Raw genomic sequence first — 19921 nt, forward strand, 5'->3', positions numbered from 1 at the left:
ATCGACCAAAGGTAATGGAAAATATTTGTTATTACAATATTAAATAAATAAATGCATTATAATTATTAAACAAATGAATAAATATTAGTCTTATAGTGACTTTTATTCATTTTTTATGGTAATATAATTTAATCCTCATATATTTATGTACATATAACATTTTATTTGAAAAGTTCTTTCTTACGCTACAAGTACAAAAACCCTATAATTGAAGTTTCTTTATATGTTTCTATATATATTTTTAAATTGTATTAATTTCCAAAATATATTTTTATATATTTTCCTCATTTTTTGCTCTCTGTAAAATAGCAATAAATGTTGCCATTGGTTTTTCTCACTTACTCACTCACTCAGTTTGTTTTGCTGAGCGGCCATGAAATTGAAAATGCGTAAAAATGGTTGGAGTTGGCGGTCAACTTCCTTCACATAAGCGTTCACCTTGAGTGGGGTTTAAATATATATATATATTTATATTTATATATAAAAATAAATGAAAGAAAAGGAATTTCTTTCTTCTTTTGTTAGACGGCGGCAGACATTGCTAAATCAGCCTCATAAATACAAGTCAAGCGTCATAAATGTTTTTTTAGTTAGGCTCACATGGGTGCTTCCATTTTTGTTTACTAAGCACCATTTAAATAAACATAGACACGGGCCACAGAATACAAAAAAAGAAAGGACCAAGTCACGGTCAAGAAATATGTAACTGGGGAAAATATGAAGTGAGAGGATAAAAAGGCATCAAAGGCAGAAGAAGGACACAACAAACTCTTTAAAAAGTTTCAAGCAGTTTGATACATGATATGGCAAAAGGGTTGAAAAGGGTACAATTTTATTGGTAAGAAATAAGGAGAAAAATGTAAATAATTTCAAGGAAAGTAACTGAAGCCTGAGGAAAACCTTGAACCTGACCTACAATGTTTTTCTTATATTTAAAAATAATATCCAAAAGCAAAACATAATACTTCCTTTACTCTTTCGATAAAATATATAATAGTCCAAATATTACCCAACCCAATGAATATAATTATTATCAAATATTGTTTGGCTTTTATCTACTTATTTCCATTCCTCTTTGATTCCAATAAATATTGGGTCTTCTCATAAATATCAATGAAATTTATGGGTAAGAACAGCATTTCCGCATCAGAAAAAGAGAGGAACCCGCAAATTGAATGAAATCTCTTCAGTCTCCGACATTTCCTTGCCACTTTTTGCCACTTGTCTGTAGGCTGTGAATGCAAAATATCAATAACTCAGGGCGCCTCGTAATATGTTATTACCCAACCTCTCAACCCTTAACGGTCTTCCAGCTTTCTGCTCTTTATGATCCCTCCCATTCTCATAAAATTCCCATGCACTTGTCGTACTCGTCGTACCCACTCATTGTGTCAGTTGCTTGGAACGATGAATTATTTGTGATACCCTGGATTAAATGTAGGGTATATAGGACAGGAAGGTTGATTTATTTGGGGTACAATTTGGGTATAAGTTAAAGGGAATTAATGAAAGTTATATAATTTATTAAAGAAAATTGAATTAAAGTATGTTTAAGTTATTTTTAGGGATTTATTTATGAATCTTTAATTTATATGCATTTTTAGATAAATATTTTATTTTAATAAATAATAAAGTTTAAAAAATTCTTAAGGTCTTGGAAATTATAAAACAATATCCTGAAAAATAGTAATTACTTTATATTTAATATTGTTTTATTGTCTGATTAAAGTTATGTGCTTCAGTTGCTAATCTAAGATCCTCCTACTTACTACTCCTTTGTTGACTGATCTACCTCCACATTTATTACAGTTGATGGCTGAATTCGTACTTGGGAATTTTAACAGTATTCTTTGCAATAAATTTACTCTTAATTTTGATAAATATCTCTTCTTGGAGTATATCAATAATTAAACAATTACAATAGAACAAATACACACAAAATGTTAATAATTTAGAATAAAAATATTTGTTAATTAATTTCTTTCACTTCCTCCTGTCCAGGGTATTCCCTAGTTCGTCCCTGTAAGCTTTCTCCCCACCGAATCCATTTTTTTCCTGCGGCTATGGCGTTTGTCAGCATTTGCTACTGTCTCTGGTTTTGTCTGCGGTCGGCAGGCAATAAAACGCTTTTGTTTGTGGCTTTATAGCAAGCACCGGCCACAAAGTAAAAGCCGGCCGCAGTTTTGGATATCGGGTGCTATTAACTAGTCACTTTGCCAGAGGTGCGAGCCGCTCCCAGTGGCCGGAAGATACATAGGTGTTGCGATCCCCTGATTATGCTGTGTTGATATAATAAATCTTGTGGCGTCGTAAACACTTTCCCCAATCCAAGGCGAGATTAGATGAGTAATATATATATTTTGCATTTCACTTTTCGCACAGACATGCTGGGGGTCGACCTTGCCAAATTTAAAACATATCAAACAAACAAATCAAAAACAGACAGAGCGAGATGGACGAGCGTTCACCGCAATTTGTTTTATTTGCTGAAACCATTTCAAAGTCAAACGGTTTTTGCACAAGACTGTTTTTGTCGGAAGTGGCCACAATCAAAGCCAATTATAATGATTTACAAATCGAGAGAATCGAGATAAATATATGCGCAGAGAACCATCACCAGGTGAATAAGTTATGGTCCATTGGCGAGACACGAGTCAAGGTCGGCTGCTGGAGAAACAGAATAATAATTTCGCATTTGCAGCTTACAGCAAACTTTAATATTTACGAATATAAAACGCAGGTTTCCCACCCTGATTAAGGTTTATAATTTAATTTTATTTACCTATGACTTTCTGGCAAAAACCCCCCCTAGAATTACCCTTTACCCATGCCACTGCTTCTCTCTCTGAGCTAAAATTGTTTACAAAATTCCCAAAAACTAGAGTCTATCGCACAAAGGCCAAAGTTTTTTGATTTAATTTATTATGTGTTCATGTTGCTATTGGGCTATTATTATGAAACAAAGTTTTCTTGCCATTTAATTTGCCATAAATTCAATTTTTTTATTTAGTTGTAAAGAAATATTAAGTATACGCACCGTTTGATCAAAGAAAGGTTGTTATTCTTCTCGAGTATATGTTATATATTTAGTTTTTAATAATTGAACAGCATTTGTTGCATTAATGTGAACACTTTTTTTTTTTGCTTGTTTTGTCTTTTGTTTAAAAATATTAAGTATACGCACTGGGTACATGTAATAGTTTTTGTTCAAAAAATATTTAAAATGTTTCTTTAAACCCTGGTTTTTTCTCTATTTGTTATGTGTCTTTTTCATATTTATTTTATTTTATATTTTATTTTTTTTATTTATAGTATTTTATATATATTAAGTATACGCACCGTTGAAACTTTTATTATTTATCAAAAACGAATATTGAATACTAATACTTTTTGTTTTTTTAATTTATAAATTTGTACATTTCGCATCAACACAAAACTGTTTTTAATGTATATTTTTGGCAAATGATTATTTGTTTTTTTTTCCTTGTACTGCTTTTATGGGTTTTTATAAATAGTTTTTTATTTGGCTTTGGTTTCCTGTTGTTTGGTTTTTGATTTTTTGAGTTGATTATTTTTTAGTAAATAATTTGTTTGTATTTTGGATGGGTTTACTTTATTTTATAAATTATTTAATTGATATTTATAGTTGTTGTTAATAGTTTCTCTTTTTTATTTTGATTATTTTTTATTGAATGAACTATTAAACTGGTTTTATAGTTTCTCTTTTTGGATGTTCTTTAGTTCTCGATAATTAATGGCTTTTTCCTGTATTTTATGATTTATTATTCCTCCGAATTTGTAATAGTTTTCCCGAAATGTTTATGTCTTGTTGACACTCCAGCTTCCTGTTGCGTATTAAGCCGCTGGCTCATAGCAATTATGCTTTTATATATCCAACTAGTGCCGCTGCCAATGCCATCGAAGTGGTTTTATTGCGACGCAGCCCCAGCCGATGCGTTGCCATTGTAAAACAATAATAAAAAACACATGGAGTGCGGCTGCCACCCACTTTTCCCACACTTTTCCGCACTTTTACCACCTTCACAGGCGGCGGTGTCAACAAAGTCCTGCGATATGTGGACAGATGTAAAATGCAAAAGAGTTCAACAAGGAAGTGATGCACCACGCAAGATATATATATTTTATATATATATATTTATATATACGATATAGGGATAACACGAAACCGGGCAGAATCGAAAGCAACAAAAACTCGTGTAAGGTTTTCCTCTGCGACCGCGACGCGTCGCATCTGCTGCGCTGCCTGTGGCGGAATGAAGCTACATACGCACACAGCAACAGTTCGCCACAAAAGTTTATAAACATTGTAAAAGCCCGCCAATATTCGCTAGCAATAGCAAACATGTTGCTAGCTACATCTTCCGTTGAGGGAAACATATGTTTCCAATTGCCATGTTGCCAAATGGGGGAAATGGGGAAATGAAAAGGAGAAAAACCGTTCAAGAAATAGTTAACACGTATTGGGAGCTCAATAAAAATAATTCAAACAAAAAATTAAATAAATTCTATGATTTTTGTTCTGAAAAAAATCACAGAAGTCTTCACAAAGTTCCTTTAAACCTTAAAATCGAATTTATATAATATTGGTAATAATTTGAAGGTGCGATTGAAACTATTATTTATAATAATATTTATATGATAAATCTGAAATATTAGTTGTGCCTCTTTAAAGTATAACTTCAATTTAGTATAATTATTTTAATTAATCAATAATAATAACCGGAATAAAATAAAATGATAAATAAATATGTATAATAATAAAAGTATATATTTAGAAACAAAAATGTACTTGGCATTTCTTTAACCTGTAAATATTAAGCCCAAAGTTAGTAAAGTCTTTAAATTGTTTTGAAAAAAATTTTTTTTTTGTCGTTAAAAAAAAAATATTTTCATATATACTAGGTTGCATAAATAAAGTAAAGTAACAACAGGAGAGTTTGTCTATGTAAATATTTATAATGTGTTTAACTTGTTTCCACTCCCTATGCTAATTTATTATTTATAAACGTTTGTTGTGCCAACAAGAAAAACTTAAAGTAAGTAGTGAGTTTCCCACATGTATTTTGATTTTATTAGAACCTCAGCTTTAAAATCAATATTCAAATGTGGTATAAGCAGGGAGAATAAGTAGAACAACTATAAATTAATAAATAATTTAAAGAAAACCTTAGGATTTGTGATACTTTTAAAGATACACACAAAGTTTAAATTTGGAATGTTCCTTTAGTATATTAAGCATAAATATAAATGTACAGATCAGCAATACTTTTTTAACTCTAATGGAAAGATTTAAAATTTTTATTTTACAGATAAAATACAACATGTATATAATCATTTTAAATTAATTAATTATTATTATTAATCGTAACCTTAATGTTCATCTTCTATATTTTTCTGTCCCATTTAAACTTTACTTTAAACTTTTTTAACTTTCTCCAAGAACCCTCAAGTGTACTTTTAATTTTAAAAAAATTGAAGCTTATTGTTGACCTACAATTTTGTAATCCAAGTCAGCTACAATGTTGCCAACAATAAAACGCATTTTATATATATTTTCCCCATTTTCCTAGGCTCCATTACAAACATGCTGCCACTGTGGGGGTGCAATTGAATTTTCGGCCAAGCTGACCTTCACTTAACATTAGAGACCCGCACAAAACAAAACAAACACAAACACGAACCTAATAAAAACACAAAAAAATATATGCTAGGAGAAGAGGGAGGGGTATGCAAACATTTTCCATGTAATTGGCAATAAGCCATGCCCTAATGCCACGCCAAACACACACCGCCCACACGCACACACACACACTCGCATGGTGTGAGAAATATTTACACGACTTTGCACGCGCTGAAAACCCCCTGAATTTCCCAAACCCTCCAGGGGAAAAGGAAAAACACACCCACTCCGGCCCCCCCTGCCGGTGTGCATCATGTGGCAACCTGTTGACATCGAAACGGCTCGTGGCACGTTCACTAATTGCTACCGACACTGGCAACAGGTTGGATTTTGTCAGCTGAGCTGAACATTAATTTCGGCCAGCATTAACGTTAACGTTAACGCCTTTCGCTCGACTGCCCTTTGACCCCCGGCGCCTTTTTGCCGATTTTCGGTTGATTAATGTCCACCTTAAGCCCTGGTTCCCCTACAAGCAAAACCTTTTGACCCCGTCTCCTCTCACCCCCAACTCCCTTCCGAACCCGTCACTTTGCATTCTTGTTGTTTACGGGATAAACGACCGAAAGGTGTTAAAAAACATCAACAGCCCCTTCCACCTGTTTGTTTTTCTCTGTAAAATTTTCCTCAACTTACGTAGGCAAAAAAAATGAGCTAAGAAAGCGAGGGAGGAATATGTTTTTGAGCAAAGCAGCTTGTTTATGTTAATTAGAGCTTAAGTAACAAAAAAAAAAACAAAATATTCTTAATTTGTCACCATATGGTTTTTAGAGAAAATATTATCCGAAAAACAACCGGATATTGTATGTAAATTATTGCATTAGAAATAAAGTATTATTGTATTATTTATTTATGCTTTATTAAAATTATATTTCTTTCGTAGTTCAATAAATAAATCATTTCGAAATTGGTTAATATATAATTCCATTCTAAAAAATAGAAGCAAATTATATTGAGAGAAATTCACTACTTAAAATATTTCAAAGACACAGTATTTGTGATTATATGAAATATTTCGTGGAAACAGTAAATGTGAACTTATACTAATTTAAAATAAATTAATATATTTTAATATTGTAAAAAATTCATAAATCTTTATTTTTATTATATATTTTATATAATTTTATATTATATATCTTATATTATACTATAAATAATAGTGAATTAGTATAATTAGTAATTTAATTTGTATTTATATTTAATTTTCTGATCTTCCCAAAAGTCGCTAAAATTCCCAAGTTGGAATTCAGCCACAACAAAGGTTATTAATACTACATATAAAGCTTTCTTTTTGCAAACGGAGATCTTTCTGACTTTCAATAATCGCGGTTTAATTTATATATTTTAAAAATCATTTAACTATATCCTCAGACTAAAAAAGGCATATTAAGAAATAATATTTAAATAAATAATTAATATATTTATTCAGTAAAGTTTTCTCCATAATTTTAAAACCTCTAAAATATAAAGATCGCAGCACTGTCTACTACATTTCCATAATATTATACCTTTTGCCATTTATCGCACTTTCCCTAATCACTCATTATTTTCAATTAGCATTTTCCGAGATACCCCAACACACTGTGTGTGCTACTCTTAGCCATTTCCTTTGACCGTCTCTTTCGCCAAGTGTTTTGAAAATTCTATTTATGACCGCCAATAAATCTTACCCCGCCTCCTCATTATGACCCTCATTATTACCTGAGTCAGCGAGCTTGATCTGAGAGCTTCGGGAAAAAGCTTTTCTGGCTTAGCAAAACAAAAATTAGAAGAAAAACAAATTTCGTTCGATCAATTGCAAAAATATTTACCCAAAAAAAATTAAATGCAAAAGCGTTTTATTTGGATTAATTGACAGTTTTTCAGTTGACAAATTAAGTGAATTAAGATCTGTGACAGGCCAATCAGTGCAATTCGTTGGAAGAAAAAGTGAGTGAGATAATTGGAAACATTCAAACAGAGATTCTGATGTTGTTGCTCATAGATAGTACACTGAGCGGAAAAGGGTAACCCAGACACCTGTTTATCATTGTGAAAATTAGCTGTGTATTATCGATCTATTAATTAGATCGAAATTAACAGCTCTGATATAGTCCGGCGACAGCTGTTCTCGTGCCCATCGAAAGATTCGATTAAGGGAACTCCAACTCTGACATATTTGTTTACTTTTAGATATGGACATGCTGTCTGCTCTCTTTTTTTACTCATTTTTTAAGCGTTTCTCGATGGGTATTTGATAAAAGAACAGAATGACTTCTTTAAATAGAATAGGTATAGGTCATTATATGTATAGTTAACAATTTGAAAACTATTCAGGAAGTAACTGGGGTAGTAATTTAGACAATTATGAAAATAAAAAACTCGTTGAGATACTTTTATTTATATAAAATATTAATAATACATAAAAATAATAATTTGTATCCGAAATACTATGTTTAATAAGCAAAATAAGTAATATATTATAATGGAGTTCAAGGTATTAAGAATGATTTATTTAAGTAAGTAAAATATATTTTTACTAAATATTTTAAAAGTGATTTTATCACGAATTTACTAAATAATTTCATTTAAATATTATTTTTTAAATTATTTGACAAAGAAACAATAGAAATCAACCCAAACATATACTATAACTTGCTGGTCAGTATTTAATGGTCTAGAAACTTATCTGTTTTTATAAATATTTATTATTGCTTAATGTTTCAGTTAAGTTAGGTTTACTGTATTTATATCGTGTGTAAACAGTTTACCCTGATCAAGTTTGGATTTACTTTGGGTCTGCTCATCGTCTGTGTTTGTCTGAAGCATGTTTTTGGAGCATGCTCTCCGGTTCCCAGACAACGTGATTCATTTTGGCAGTCAACTTCTACAAGTGGCACTAACCTAGGAATTATCTTGGCCAATTGACGATATGTTAGAGAGTTTGCCCTGATTTTGTTTTTTTTTAATATCAACATCAAAGTTATCATATATAGTTCTCGAAATAAAATATCTATTACTGGAAATTTTCTCTTGCTGGAAAAGTCTTTGCCAATGGAATATTTTGTAATGAAATGTTGATAAGGAGTTGGATAAGTATTTACTTGACTTGACTGACCAACAAAATCATAAAACCCCCATTGGGATATTTAATTATCGAAGCAATAATCTATATTAAAATGTTTATATGTTCGAAATTTTGAATAAGAAAAATAGCCCAAAGTCTTTAAAAGTCAATAAACAAAATCTAATATAATATATACAATTAAATATTTATTGTATTTGTTTGCTTATGATAAATAATTAATTAATTCAACAACTATTATAGTAATAATTGTTGTATACTGTTATAATAATGATTGTATATATTTTAAATTATAACTATACATATAAATTATTATTTTAAATTACATATAAAGCATGCGAATTATTTTTTATTTGAATGACACTAAAGTTAGTATTCGATTTATAAATCTTTTAAAACATTGTGTGGCATATTTTTATTCATTTACTTTTAGGTATGTAAAATAAATAATATTATTATTATTAAATTCTAGCAAATTTAATTAATTTTAATAATCTTCTTCGAATACATTATTTCCCTTTATTTCAAAGAAATTTAATTAAGAACTATTTATAGCCTAGATAATATACAACATAATTTAAGCATTATTCTTATTCCCCATTTATATTAACCCCTATAATAAAATACCCTAACTTAATCCCATATCGTCTGAAACTCCCCCCCCCCCCCACTAATTTCTCCTCTTTAACCCCCCCTCCGTTTTCGTGGCTTTCGCGTGTCGCGCTCATGCTGTGACTATTTTTAGTCACTCTCTGCGCCGTCGCCTAATCAATTCCGCTGCATGTAGCAAATATTTGTGCCCCCGAAATCGCGTTGACAGCGCACTGGGGTCGAACAGGGGTTAAGGGGGTGGAAAACCACCCACTGGGACACGCTTATCGTCACGTCAAAGGGATTTCGCGAGGACGAGAGCAAGGACGTAACCGGATTTGCATTCTCATTGCTAATTAACAAGGGAGAGACGGGGGTAATAATGTCTCTGCCTTGTGGGTGGAATTTATGGATTTCGGTTTTTTTGTTTTATGACCCTCGAATTTGAACTTAACGATCGATGGCGGTGGCAGGGGAGGTGGAGGCAATGCACGCACCGTCCACGAAGGCAACGCATGATGCACTGAATCAGAGCATCTGGATGGCATTGCCTTTGTTCGTCAAACAAAAAAAAACCTGGAGGCGACAATGTTTGAGGAAATCACCCACGAACGGAACATTATAAAACTGCAGCCACTGGAGGAGCAACAAGTCAGATTCATCAGGGATAGGTTTCGAGATAGTCACTCCTAGAGAGCACTCTCATCCAACGTTTAAAGGTGAATTAATTGATCTTCAGAGATTGTCATGAGCAAGTGATAATTACCGGGAGAGATTGTGAGAGTTAGATTTCTTATCTGCAAACTATCATTATCTCTCTGAGCGCCTTTAAAGCGAGTCTCAGTTGGGAGAAATCGCACAGTTTGAATCGAGGCACTGAGACATCAACAACACACACTGATAAGAGAACTTCGAACGCGGAACTAATCCTCTTCTTACTCATTCAATTTCCAGTGAAAACTATAGTATTTATTTGGTTTTGCCTGCTGAGCGGTATAAGAAGTAACTCAGAGTTAGAGAAAATGCCGGAAAAACAAGTGGCACCTGTTATTAATAACCTGGAGGAATTCCAGCAGAATCTTCCCGGGTAAGTCTCAATTATTAAACGGAAGTCTGACCTTGTCAGTGTGTCATGTAATAAGCAAATTACTGATAAGCGAAAAGCTTCTATATAGCTCGGAGTATTAGCTTACTTAACAGATTATCATTTGAAAATTTTAATATACCTTTTTGAGCTTTAAAATATAATATTCCCTTACCCTTTTCAGTTATCTCAACACCAGCAACAAGGTAGCTGTGCTCCTGGATTACGATGGAACTCTGGCTCCTATTGCTGATAATCCTTCCAAGACCAAAATGCCTGTGGAACTGGAAGCCATTCTCCGGAAAATAGCCAAGCATCCCGAAGTCTTCTTAGCTGTTATCTCCGGACGTGGCCTAAAAGATGTCCAGAAACAGGTGAACATCGAAGGCATTACATATGCAGGCAATCATGGTCTGGAAATTGAGTATCCCGATGGCTCCAGACACGACTACGAACTACCCACAGAGATCCAGAAGAATTACACCAATATGGTTAAGGAACTCAAAGAAAAGGTGGAGAAAAATGGAGCTTGGGTTGAGGATAAGCGAGTCTCTCTCACCTATCACTACAGAGATACTCCTGTAGAACTCAAGGATGAGCAGAAGGTATTGGCGGCAGAGATTTGTAAAAAGTATGGCTTTAGGCCAAATCAGGCTCATGAAGCTATAGAAGCTAAACCTCCAGTAAACTGGAACAAAGGAGAGGCAGCTCTGTATATCCTGAAACAAAAATTCGGTGAGAATTGGGCACAGGAAGTGAGTGTGGTATTTGCTGGAGATGATACCACCGATGAAGATGCCATGAGGGTGAGTTGGAATTATATTAATCTTTAATGTATTTCTATACAGATTTTTTTATAGATTTTTTATATATTTTTTTATATATATTTTTATACATTCTTTTATATTTTTACAGGTTCTCAGAGGCTTGGGTCGCTCTTTTAGAATTGCTTCAGATGCTCAGATCCAGACTTTTGCCGATTTCCGTTTGCCCAAACAGGCTGTGATGACTGATCTACTAAAATGGATAGCTGGAGTTTATGTATCCTAATTTTAAGAATTTTGTATGCCTGATTTAAACTTTATTTTAACTAAAAAAATATTGATCGAAGTGCTATATTTAATTAAGAGATACTAAAGCAATTGTATGTGTGTAGATAGTTACAATTAAAATATAAAATAACAAACAATAAATGATTAGATATTATTTACAAAATATCTCTTACTATCTACCGTTATAAATTATATTATATTCAGTTAAAATTCTTATATTTAGAGAACCAGGTCAAGATTAATTTGGTTAACACAATTTGAATAATCCGGTAAATAAATATTGTTGTTGATTCCAAGAGTGTCCGATACAAAACTGTTCATTAATCTTTTCGCAGACACATCCAGAGCAATCGCTCTTCGTTTGAAGATCAAAAGGAAACAAATACATAATTTAAAAGGAAATGTTTTTATGCAAAGAACATTTATTCAATAAAAAGATTTTCCATTCCTTTAATCCACAAATATTGAAGATAATTAAGCAGGAAATACAACTAATTAAAACTTAGTATAAACTAAAGAAAAATAAACTAATTTGATAGCCACAAAGTGTGTCATGTTGAGAGGGAAGGCAGAGGCACTTCCAAAACAAAAACGACCTCAAACAAAGGTGCATCAAAGACATCGTCACCATATATATATATATATACTCTAGACTATATGCTCCCCCAACCCCCAAGAAAACCAAAAATCTTGAGTATATAGTCCCCATATATATACATCCCTCTAAATACAACCAAAGATCCATTATAGAATGTGTTTTTTTATGCGCATATGCCTCATAAATATTGTGGGAATTACTTGGCCAACGTACGGTGGCCAGAGTTGCCACCAACAACAGAGAGGAAAACTAAAGAGAATGAATCGAAATGAGAGGAAAATCGGATCGTGGATACTTATAGATCACAGGCGATGTGTGGCTGCTGAGGATCGTTGGTCATTAGTATTAAATCGGTCGAGGAACGTCCAGCACGGCGCGCAATATCCGGTAGATACAATTTAAATCCGTCAGATACATATATATATATAGAGCAAAATGGCTGAGCAGAAGAAGGCCCCGCTGCTGAAGAAGGAGGAGGACTATGTCAAGGCCCTCGAGGGGTGAGTTTCGCAGGATTCCAGGATAGTGCTCAAGGATCTAAACCCTCTGCGATTGCAGCTTCATCAACCCGGAAACGGATAAGGTTGCCCTGCTCCTGGATTACGATGGCACCCTGGCTCCCCTCACCGAGGAGTTGTCCGTGATGCCCAAGGATACGGAGATCAACATCAAGAAACTGGCTGCCAATGATAAGATCTTCATGGTTGTCTTCTCTGGCCGCGAACTGAGTGAGATCAAGAACCACCTGAAGTTCCCCAATGTCACCTATGCCGGCAACCATGGCCTGGAGGTGGAGTATCCTTCCGGCAAGAAGTTCAAGATCGAGATGCCCGAGGAGCTGCTCGAGAAGCACAACAAACTGGTGGCCGAGCTCAAGGAGAAGGTGAGAGAAGTGATTTTATAAATGGGTTTTATTTGAGTTTTTATTTGGTATAAAATAGGTGAGAAAAGGGATAATTTATTTATTAATTTGTGTGGAAGTAAAGAATACAATTCCTAATTTGCAATGACGTGAGACAGAGCGACTAAGGCCTTCAAGTTAGAGAGAAAAGGTTTATTTAAATAACAGGGTGCTGAATGATTTACAAAATAAATGACTTAATGAATGAACGCTTAGTTTAAAAAATATTTGAAAGTGTAAAGTATTAATTATATTATATTTTATATATATTATATTATAAAAATCACAATTTTAAACTGAACAGTCTCACAAAAATTGAGGAAAAAAGAAAGCTTGGTATATTAAAAAAAGGTTTAGGGGTTTTCAATAAGCAAATAATAATAATGTTTTAGTAGAGTTATTTATACACAAATATTTTATTTGAACAATAAAATAATATTTCTTATATTTAAAGCCTAAAATACCAATAGTAGGGTAGCTTTTTAGAGATGATATTAACAAAATTAGGAGAATAATAACTAAAAACCTTGGTTTTCTGAAACAAGTATATCTAAATGGTTTATATGAAGTGATTTTCTTTATTATACATATTTTCCTTCCTTGGAATTTATCTAAATTAGAATGTTTGTAGTTTCTGTAGATCAAAAAATACTATATTAAAAAGAATTTATATGAGACGTATTACCCATAAATTAATTTTTGAATAATATCTAGAGAGACTTCTAAGTGAATAAAATCTATTATATATTTCTAACTTATTTATTTTAACTATAACAAACTTTCTTCCAATGAAATAATAATTCCATTTAATGTATTAATTAATTCTCTTCTAGGTCGTGTGCTCTGGTGCCTGGGTTGAGGACAAGAAAATCTCTGTGACCTATCACTACAAGGGTGTCACCGACAAACTGAAGACCAAGCTCATTGGAGAGGCCAAGGCTCTGATCCAGGCTCATGGCTTCCAGCTGATCGAGACCCCCTATGCTCTGGAGGGCAAGCCCCGTGTCAACTGGGACAAAGGTTAGTAAAACACTATAACAAAACCCAAATAGACTATTAATATAGCCATCATCGTTAAACAATTTGCCAACTGTTGCCATCCGTTTGGCGAGCTGTCGCTTTGTCCCCCCAAAGGCATCCCATTCCTTTTGAGATTTCAAATTTTCAGCACTTCGGCACCTGTTCGAAACAATTCGATTTTCGACTCGACGGTTCGATGATTTAATTATTGCCAAATTTCTTTTTATTTTCTCTATATACATACCGCCGATGGGAATTCAAACGTGGGCGTTTTTCCTTAAAAAAAAAACATATATTCTTATATATTCTGGGAAAAATTTCACACACACACTCTTGCAGCATTCACAAAAATCTGACAAAATTAAAATCTCTAAAGATATATGTAAGAGATGTATATTTAAAAAATGTTTCGGTAGACAAAACAACCCGCAGGCCAAAAACTGATGTCAAAAGCGCGCCTAAAACTATATATTTTTGTCGTCGCTTATATATATTTGAATATATAGTCAGTCACTTGCCCGATTTTCCTTATGATAAATTAACAAATCTTTGTAATTTCTCAAAACGACACCAGTTTTCGCTTTCGTTTCACCAAAAATCGCAGAAATCTTGTCAAAATATTTTGCAGGAGAAAATGTTTTTGAAGGGTTTTTATTTCTTTTTTTATTTTGGTAATTTTAGAATCTATAATTTTCACAAAGATAAATGAAAGCCAAACTGAAGCGAAACGAATTTAATTTGATGACGTTTTCAACTAACGATGCATGGCTTCAAAGATATATGGGGTTGTATTTATAACATTTAGAAAGAATTTGTAAGAGAACATTTTTTTTAAGTTTGGGAGTATTTTAAAGCTTAAAAATTCATTTAAAACATTTAAAGACTTATGACATCCTGTGAAATATCGGAGTATTTTTATAGAACTTTTTATTTAAGACCCTCATTAAAATCCCCAAAAAAAATATATCATAAATATTTGAGCATTCCCGTATAGAAACCTCTCTATAAGAAATTTTTGTATTCCCTCCAGCTGAGATTTATGGCAGCCACTTGTCGCCTCTGTCCTCTAGAAATGCTCAACCATTCAACTCAAAATTGTGGCGACAACATACAAGAAAAAGATACACAGATAAAGATACAGATATATATATTCTTGTGTGAAAATCAGAAAAATTAATTATGATTGTGTACGCCTCCAAAGGCAATAAATTTGTAGCAGCCAGAACAAAATTATTGCAAAAAAGAAATTCAAAATATTTTTTGTGATTTCGGGTTTTTTTTCGAAAATATTAAACTCTCGACTCTTGGCGCATGCAAAATTAAATTGAAGAATTCTTGGTGCCGTCTGAAAAAGAAGAGTGAAAAGTGCAGTGCGATCTTCTGGGGGCTTTAAGGGGTTAAGAGGATAGTAGACCCCTGATGTCTGCTACTCATAGACTGCGTCACCAATTAAATGAAAATGTGGCGTTAATCGCTGAACACAAAACCAAACATAATTAAAGAAATAATCAAGAGTTGAGGTAGATGTATGTTCTATGTACTGACTTTTACTGCGTACCGAGGAGCCTAAATGATTTGAAATTCATTTCTAGGCAAACATTCAGTTCATTTACTTGACCGAACCAAAAAAAAAAAAAAAACTAGAGAAGATCCGCCCACGTAGACACCTAAAAATAATTCTGGGGAGATCCGGTGAAGGAGGAAAAGACTGAGGGAGGCAGCTTGGCTAGGAAAAATTCGGTCCGGTTGCAAGCGGAGCGGTTTATATGATCTAATATGTGTGCCGAGCGGAATTCTAGACATTTGAAAATATTGTTTGCCTGCCTGGCTTCTTTTCGGTTGTTTATTGAGCGATTTTGGATGAGTTCCAGCAGTGCATAGTTGTTTTTATAAAATCCACATGGCTTCCACAATAATTGGAGCAATGTTTTACGGCAGGTTGCATTGTTTCAAAAATAAATAATGTTTGTACATAAATTTCAAAGTTGAATAATATATTATAGATGCTTAAAGTCTCAGATTTCCATCTTAAATTACACAAAAATGAACAATCATTAAGCCTTAAACCTTTAATTAAAATTATTTGTTCTGAAAAACATTGAATATTAAGGTACACAAAATAATCAATTAGCTCCAAAATGTATTTGTAAACACTTGTTGAGTATTAGTCTAATTGTATATATATTTCCATTTTATCATTTTTTTATGATAATTTTTTTACTTATTTATGATAATGGATTCTAGAATTGGTAACCTTTTAGCTAAATCTGGCATTTATTGCATTTATTGCCGCCTGATGAAGAAAATTAACCATAAATTTATTTCCGCCTGATGAAGAAAATTAACCATAAATTTAGATAATGATCAGCATATGGTATACCATAGAGTTCGATTAAAAAATATATATATACAAATATGCTACAGAAGCCACTATATATTCAATACATATTTAAGAATAATTAGAAAGGTGTCTGAAATTATATAAACTTATATTTAAAGAATGAATATCAAAGCATAGTGGATAGAAATTAATATAGACTTAAAGATTCCGAATTATTATACTACACAAATATCGCTCTTAATATTTTATCGAACATATCGAAAACCTTGATAAATAGATGTGTTAAATATCGAAAAATATCGTACTTACGTTTAAACAATCCATATTATATTTTGTTATATTATATACGAAATGTTTACTATCTAATAAGTGTATAATTTAAAAAAAACATCGGAAAAATATTATTTATTTTTTGTATAATACTTCTGAACCGCATTTTATGATTTTTTCCACCTTTGACTTATGTAAAAAATTAATAATAATATTTCTCCTCCTTCCCCATTCCAGGTGAGGGCGCCAAGATGATCCTGGAGAAGCAGTTCGAAGCCGATTGGGCCAAGAACCTGAAGATCATCTATGTGGGCGATGATACCACAGATGAGGATGCCATCAAGGTGCTGCATGGCATTGGCAAGACCTTCCGTGTCTCTGAGCTGCCCACGCTGAAGACCTATGCCAACTATCAGATCAAGACCGTCGAGGAGGTTGGATGGCTCCTGAAAGCCGTGCAGGCCTACTACGAGAAGAAGAAGAAGGCCTAAGCCTAAGGATCGTCAGAGGATATTAAGCTTAAGCTAAATTCCAAGCACACGCACACTCACAACAAAAACCCACTCACACACGCACACATACACACAATAATAAAAAATACAACAATTAAATCGCTTTGTAAATGTCGCATCCGTAAAATGCTCGACAATTATCTTTGGAATTCTTATTTGTGTCTTTGATTATGCCAAATAAAACATAAATACAACATTTTAAATGACTTCGTATTAGGTTCATTATTTTTAAACATTATTATACCCTTTCAGAATATTAAAATTTCAATCAGAAGTATGCAATGCAGTGAAGGAGTTATCTCCAACCATATAAAGTGTTTATATTCTTGAGGAGTAAGTAACTGGGATCAGTAAGTATCTATAACCTGTAATTAACTATAAGCAGTTAGTAACTCTGAACAGTAAGTTACTATAATCCGTACTTAACAATGATCAGGAAGAATCTATAACCAGTAATTAACTATGATCAGGAAGAATCTATGACCAAGAAGGAACTATGATCAGTAATTAGCTATAATCAGTAAGTATGAATAAACATTAAGTAACTATGAGCAGTAAGTAACTCTGATCAGTAAGTATCAATGAACATTAAGCAACTCTGAACAGTAAGTATCTATGAGCAGTAATTAACTATGATCAGGAAGAATCTCGACCAATAAGGAACTATGTTCAGTAATTACCTATAATCAGTAGGTATCAATAAACATTAAGTAACTATGAGCAGTAAGTAACTCTGATCAGTAAGTAACTCTGATCAGTAGGTATTAATGAACATTAAGCAACTGCGAACAGTAAGTATCTGAGAGCAGTAATTAACTATGATCACAAAGTATATTTGACCAGTAAGTATGAATGTATGATCAGTTACTAAATTTGAACACTAATAAACAATGACTTGCAACTTTTGTAAACAACACATTTCTGAGGCTTGGCCGGCAGAAGCCACTTCGTTCCAGGGATGTTAGAACAAGTTGAGAATCATATCATAAGCCCACATGTGCGAGATTTGTTTTGGAACAAATTTAAGAGCAAGCTATTTGAAGGAAACTATGGAGTTATTCTTCTATATTTTTTTACCATTATATAAGTCGGAACAGGGCGAATCGGTGGACTATATATATACATATATTTATATATATAGATGCCATAGGAACGATCGAAAAATTTCAAGAAAAAAATTAGAACTTTTCCAGTTTTCAATAGATTTTCATGAAATTTGATATATAGCCTTTATATAATAATCTATAAGTTTGTGTAAAATTTTATAAAAATCAGACTACTATATCATATAGCTGTCATACAAACGATCGTTATAAATAGAGGAAAATGCAAAACTGTAAATATAAAATGTATAGGTATATGAAATAAATGCTGGCAGTACTTTATTGTTTTTTAACATAAGTATGTAAAATTTATATTGTATTAATTCCTAGTGATCGAATTTCAATCTTCAAGGGTATACAAACTTCGGCGTAACGAATTTAATTTCCTTTCTTGCTTTAAATTAAATATACAATTTATGGGGCTCTTTAATTATTTATGTACATAGTTTTATTCTTAGAAAAATATAGAATTTTGTTGAACTTAAGAAAATCCCTGCAGAATGCTTGGAACCTGTTATCTAAAAATTATCTTAAATATTTTACAAATTTACGAAACCATACATAAATGTTGAGTTTGGAATATTACTTACATAATACATTTTATAAGTAATTTTATAATTCACAATTTATAAGGGTCGTAATACAACGAATAAACTGCGAACATTGTATTATCTATTTCATGTTCTGCTATATTTTAATAAAAATTATAAAGATGAAATATTGACAGCTTGAAACCCTCGGGACTCAACAATTCTGGAAATCCTCCAGCTTTTCGCACAGAAAATAATTTTTAAAAAGGTTTTAAACATAAATAAATTCAAAAATAAAAACACGTAAACTTAGCCTTTAATATTTGAACCAAGTTATTAATATTCCCACGCCTAGATTCCCTTTAAACCTATGATAATCCCCTCAATGTTTATCGCCGGTCGCCCTTGAGGCCGCCACGTCCTCCGCCTCCTCTTCCGCCGCGTGTGCCCTGCTTTCCTGCCGCCTGTGGCGTATTGGGAGGTGCAGACACTGGTGCAGTTGTTGCTGGACTCTGGGGAGTGGGTACTCCAGATGCGGCAGCAGCTACAGGTGCTCCACCACCTGCTGGCAGTCCAACTGCAACTGGTCCGCCTGTATTGGCCACCGCCTGCTGTTCCGGTCTCTTTGGCTCGCTCATGTTAAGGCCCTCATTGAAGATCATGCAGAATTCTCCGATCTTGAAGACCTCTCCGTTCTTGCCGGAATACAAAGTCAGGCAGTGCCTCCAAATGGAGGCGTAGCCTTTCGTTAGTCTTATAATGTCGCCGGGTTGTATGAGCTTTCCCGGCTCGTCCCAAATCGAGACATTTATGCAGGCCGTATGGTCGCCGACTTTGAAGTTTCGCACCTCGCGATTTTCCTTCGTCACCGTGGCCACGCCCACCTCCAGCACAATGAAGATGACATTGATGTTCTTCAGACCTGGCTTGATGTCCTTAATGGCAATGCAGTCCACGTTGTACATTATAAATGTAATTAAAAAGATTTTATGTTGATGTTTTTTGAAAATGAAAGAAAATCTGATTAACAGTGAGACCGTAGCACGACTGTTGAAATATTCCAAGCGAGGCGCAGAATAATATACCAAAAACTACTACAACACATTAGTCGGTTTAAAAATATGTTCTTGCGTTTCAATTCAAAGTTCTTAAAATAA

At 33.2% G+C, this 19921-nt stretch overlaps 3 protein-coding genes across 5 annotated transcripts; 2 read left to right on the forward strand and 1 right to left on the reverse strand.

Moving 5' to 3' along the window:
* Nucleotides 1-7437: 7437 nt before the first annotated feature.
* Nucleotides 7438-11652, forward strand: LOC110180302 (uncharacterized). 3 transcript variants are annotated; one of them, XM_020947956.2, is made up of 4 exons: nt 7438-7627; nt 10308-10440; nt 10622-11243; nt 11353-11652. In XM_020947956.2, coding segments are annotated over exons 1-4 (891 nt in total). In that variant the 5' UTR covers nt 7438-7626; the 3' UTR covers nt 11488-11652. The 3 variants fall into 3 exon arrangements, with proteins under 3 accessions (XP_020803615.2, XP_020803617.1, XP_020803616.1); XM_020947958.2 differs by lacking the exon at nt 7438-7627 and adding an exon at nt 9916-10072; XM_020947957.2 differs by lacking the exon at nt 7438-7627 and having other exon boundaries at nt 10110-10440.
* Nucleotides 11653-12361: 709 nt separating this feature from the next.
* LOC110182666 (uncharacterized) lies at nt 12362-17334 on the forward strand. The gene is made up of 4 exons (XM_020950745.2): nt 12362-12587; nt 12646-12970; nt 13822-14008; nt 16857-17334. Exons 1-4 carry the CDS (start codon nt 12523-12525, stop codon nt 17108-17110), a joined length of 831 nt encoding a protein of 276 aa, XP_020806404.1. The 5' UTR covers nt 12362-12522; the 3' UTR covers nt 17111-17334.
* A 1153-nt stretch (nt 17335-18487) lies between these two features.
* Nucleotides 18488-19817, reverse strand: LOC110182682 (SOSS complex subunit B homolog). Its single transcript, XM_020950774.2, has one exon. It carries the CDS (start codon nt 19727-19729, stop codon nt 19154-19156), a length of 576 nt encoding a protein of 191 aa, XP_020806433.2. The 5' UTR covers nt 19730-19817; the 3' UTR covers nt 18488-19153.
* Between the last annotated feature and the right edge of the window lie 104 nt (nt 19818-19921).

Source organism: Drosophila serrata, unplaced genomic scaffold, assembly GCF_035046125.1.
Source record: "Drosophila serrata isolate PLE 108 unplaced genomic scaffold, ASM3504612v1 contig_302, whole genome shotgun sequence".
Lineage (NCBI taxonomy): Eukaryota > Metazoa > Arthropoda > Insecta > Diptera > Drosophilidae > Drosophila > Drosophila serrata.

Excerpts from the sequence above, each read along its gene's own strand:
- LOC110180302 (XM_020947956.2), top strand. Across the intron at positions 10,441-10,621 it reads TTCCAGCAGAATCTTCCCGG|TTATCTCAACACCAGCAACA; the intron begins GTAAGTCTCAAT and ends TACCCTTTTCAG. Across the intron at positions 11,244-11,352 it reads CCGATGAAGATGCCATGAGG|GTTCTCAGAGGCTTGGGTCG; the intron begins GTGAGTTGGAAT and ends ATATTTTTACAG.
- LOC110182682 (XM_020950774.2), bottom strand. The coding sequence starts at position 19,729 with ATGTACAACGTGGACTGCATTGCCATTAAGGACATCAAGCCAGGTCTG.
- LOC110182666 (XM_020950745.2), top strand. The coding sequence starts at position 12,523 with ATGGCTGAGCAGAAGAAGGCCCCGCTGCTGAAGAAGGAGGAGGACTAT. Across the intron at positions 12,588-12,645 it reads TATGTCAAGGCCCTCGAGGG|CTTCATCAACCCGGAAACGG; the intron begins GTGAGTTTCGCA and ends CTGCGATTGCAG. Across the intron at positions 14,009-16,856 it reads CCGTGTCAACTGGGACAAAG|GTGAGGGCGCCAAGATGATC; the intron begins GTTAGTAAAACA and ends TCCCCATTCCAG.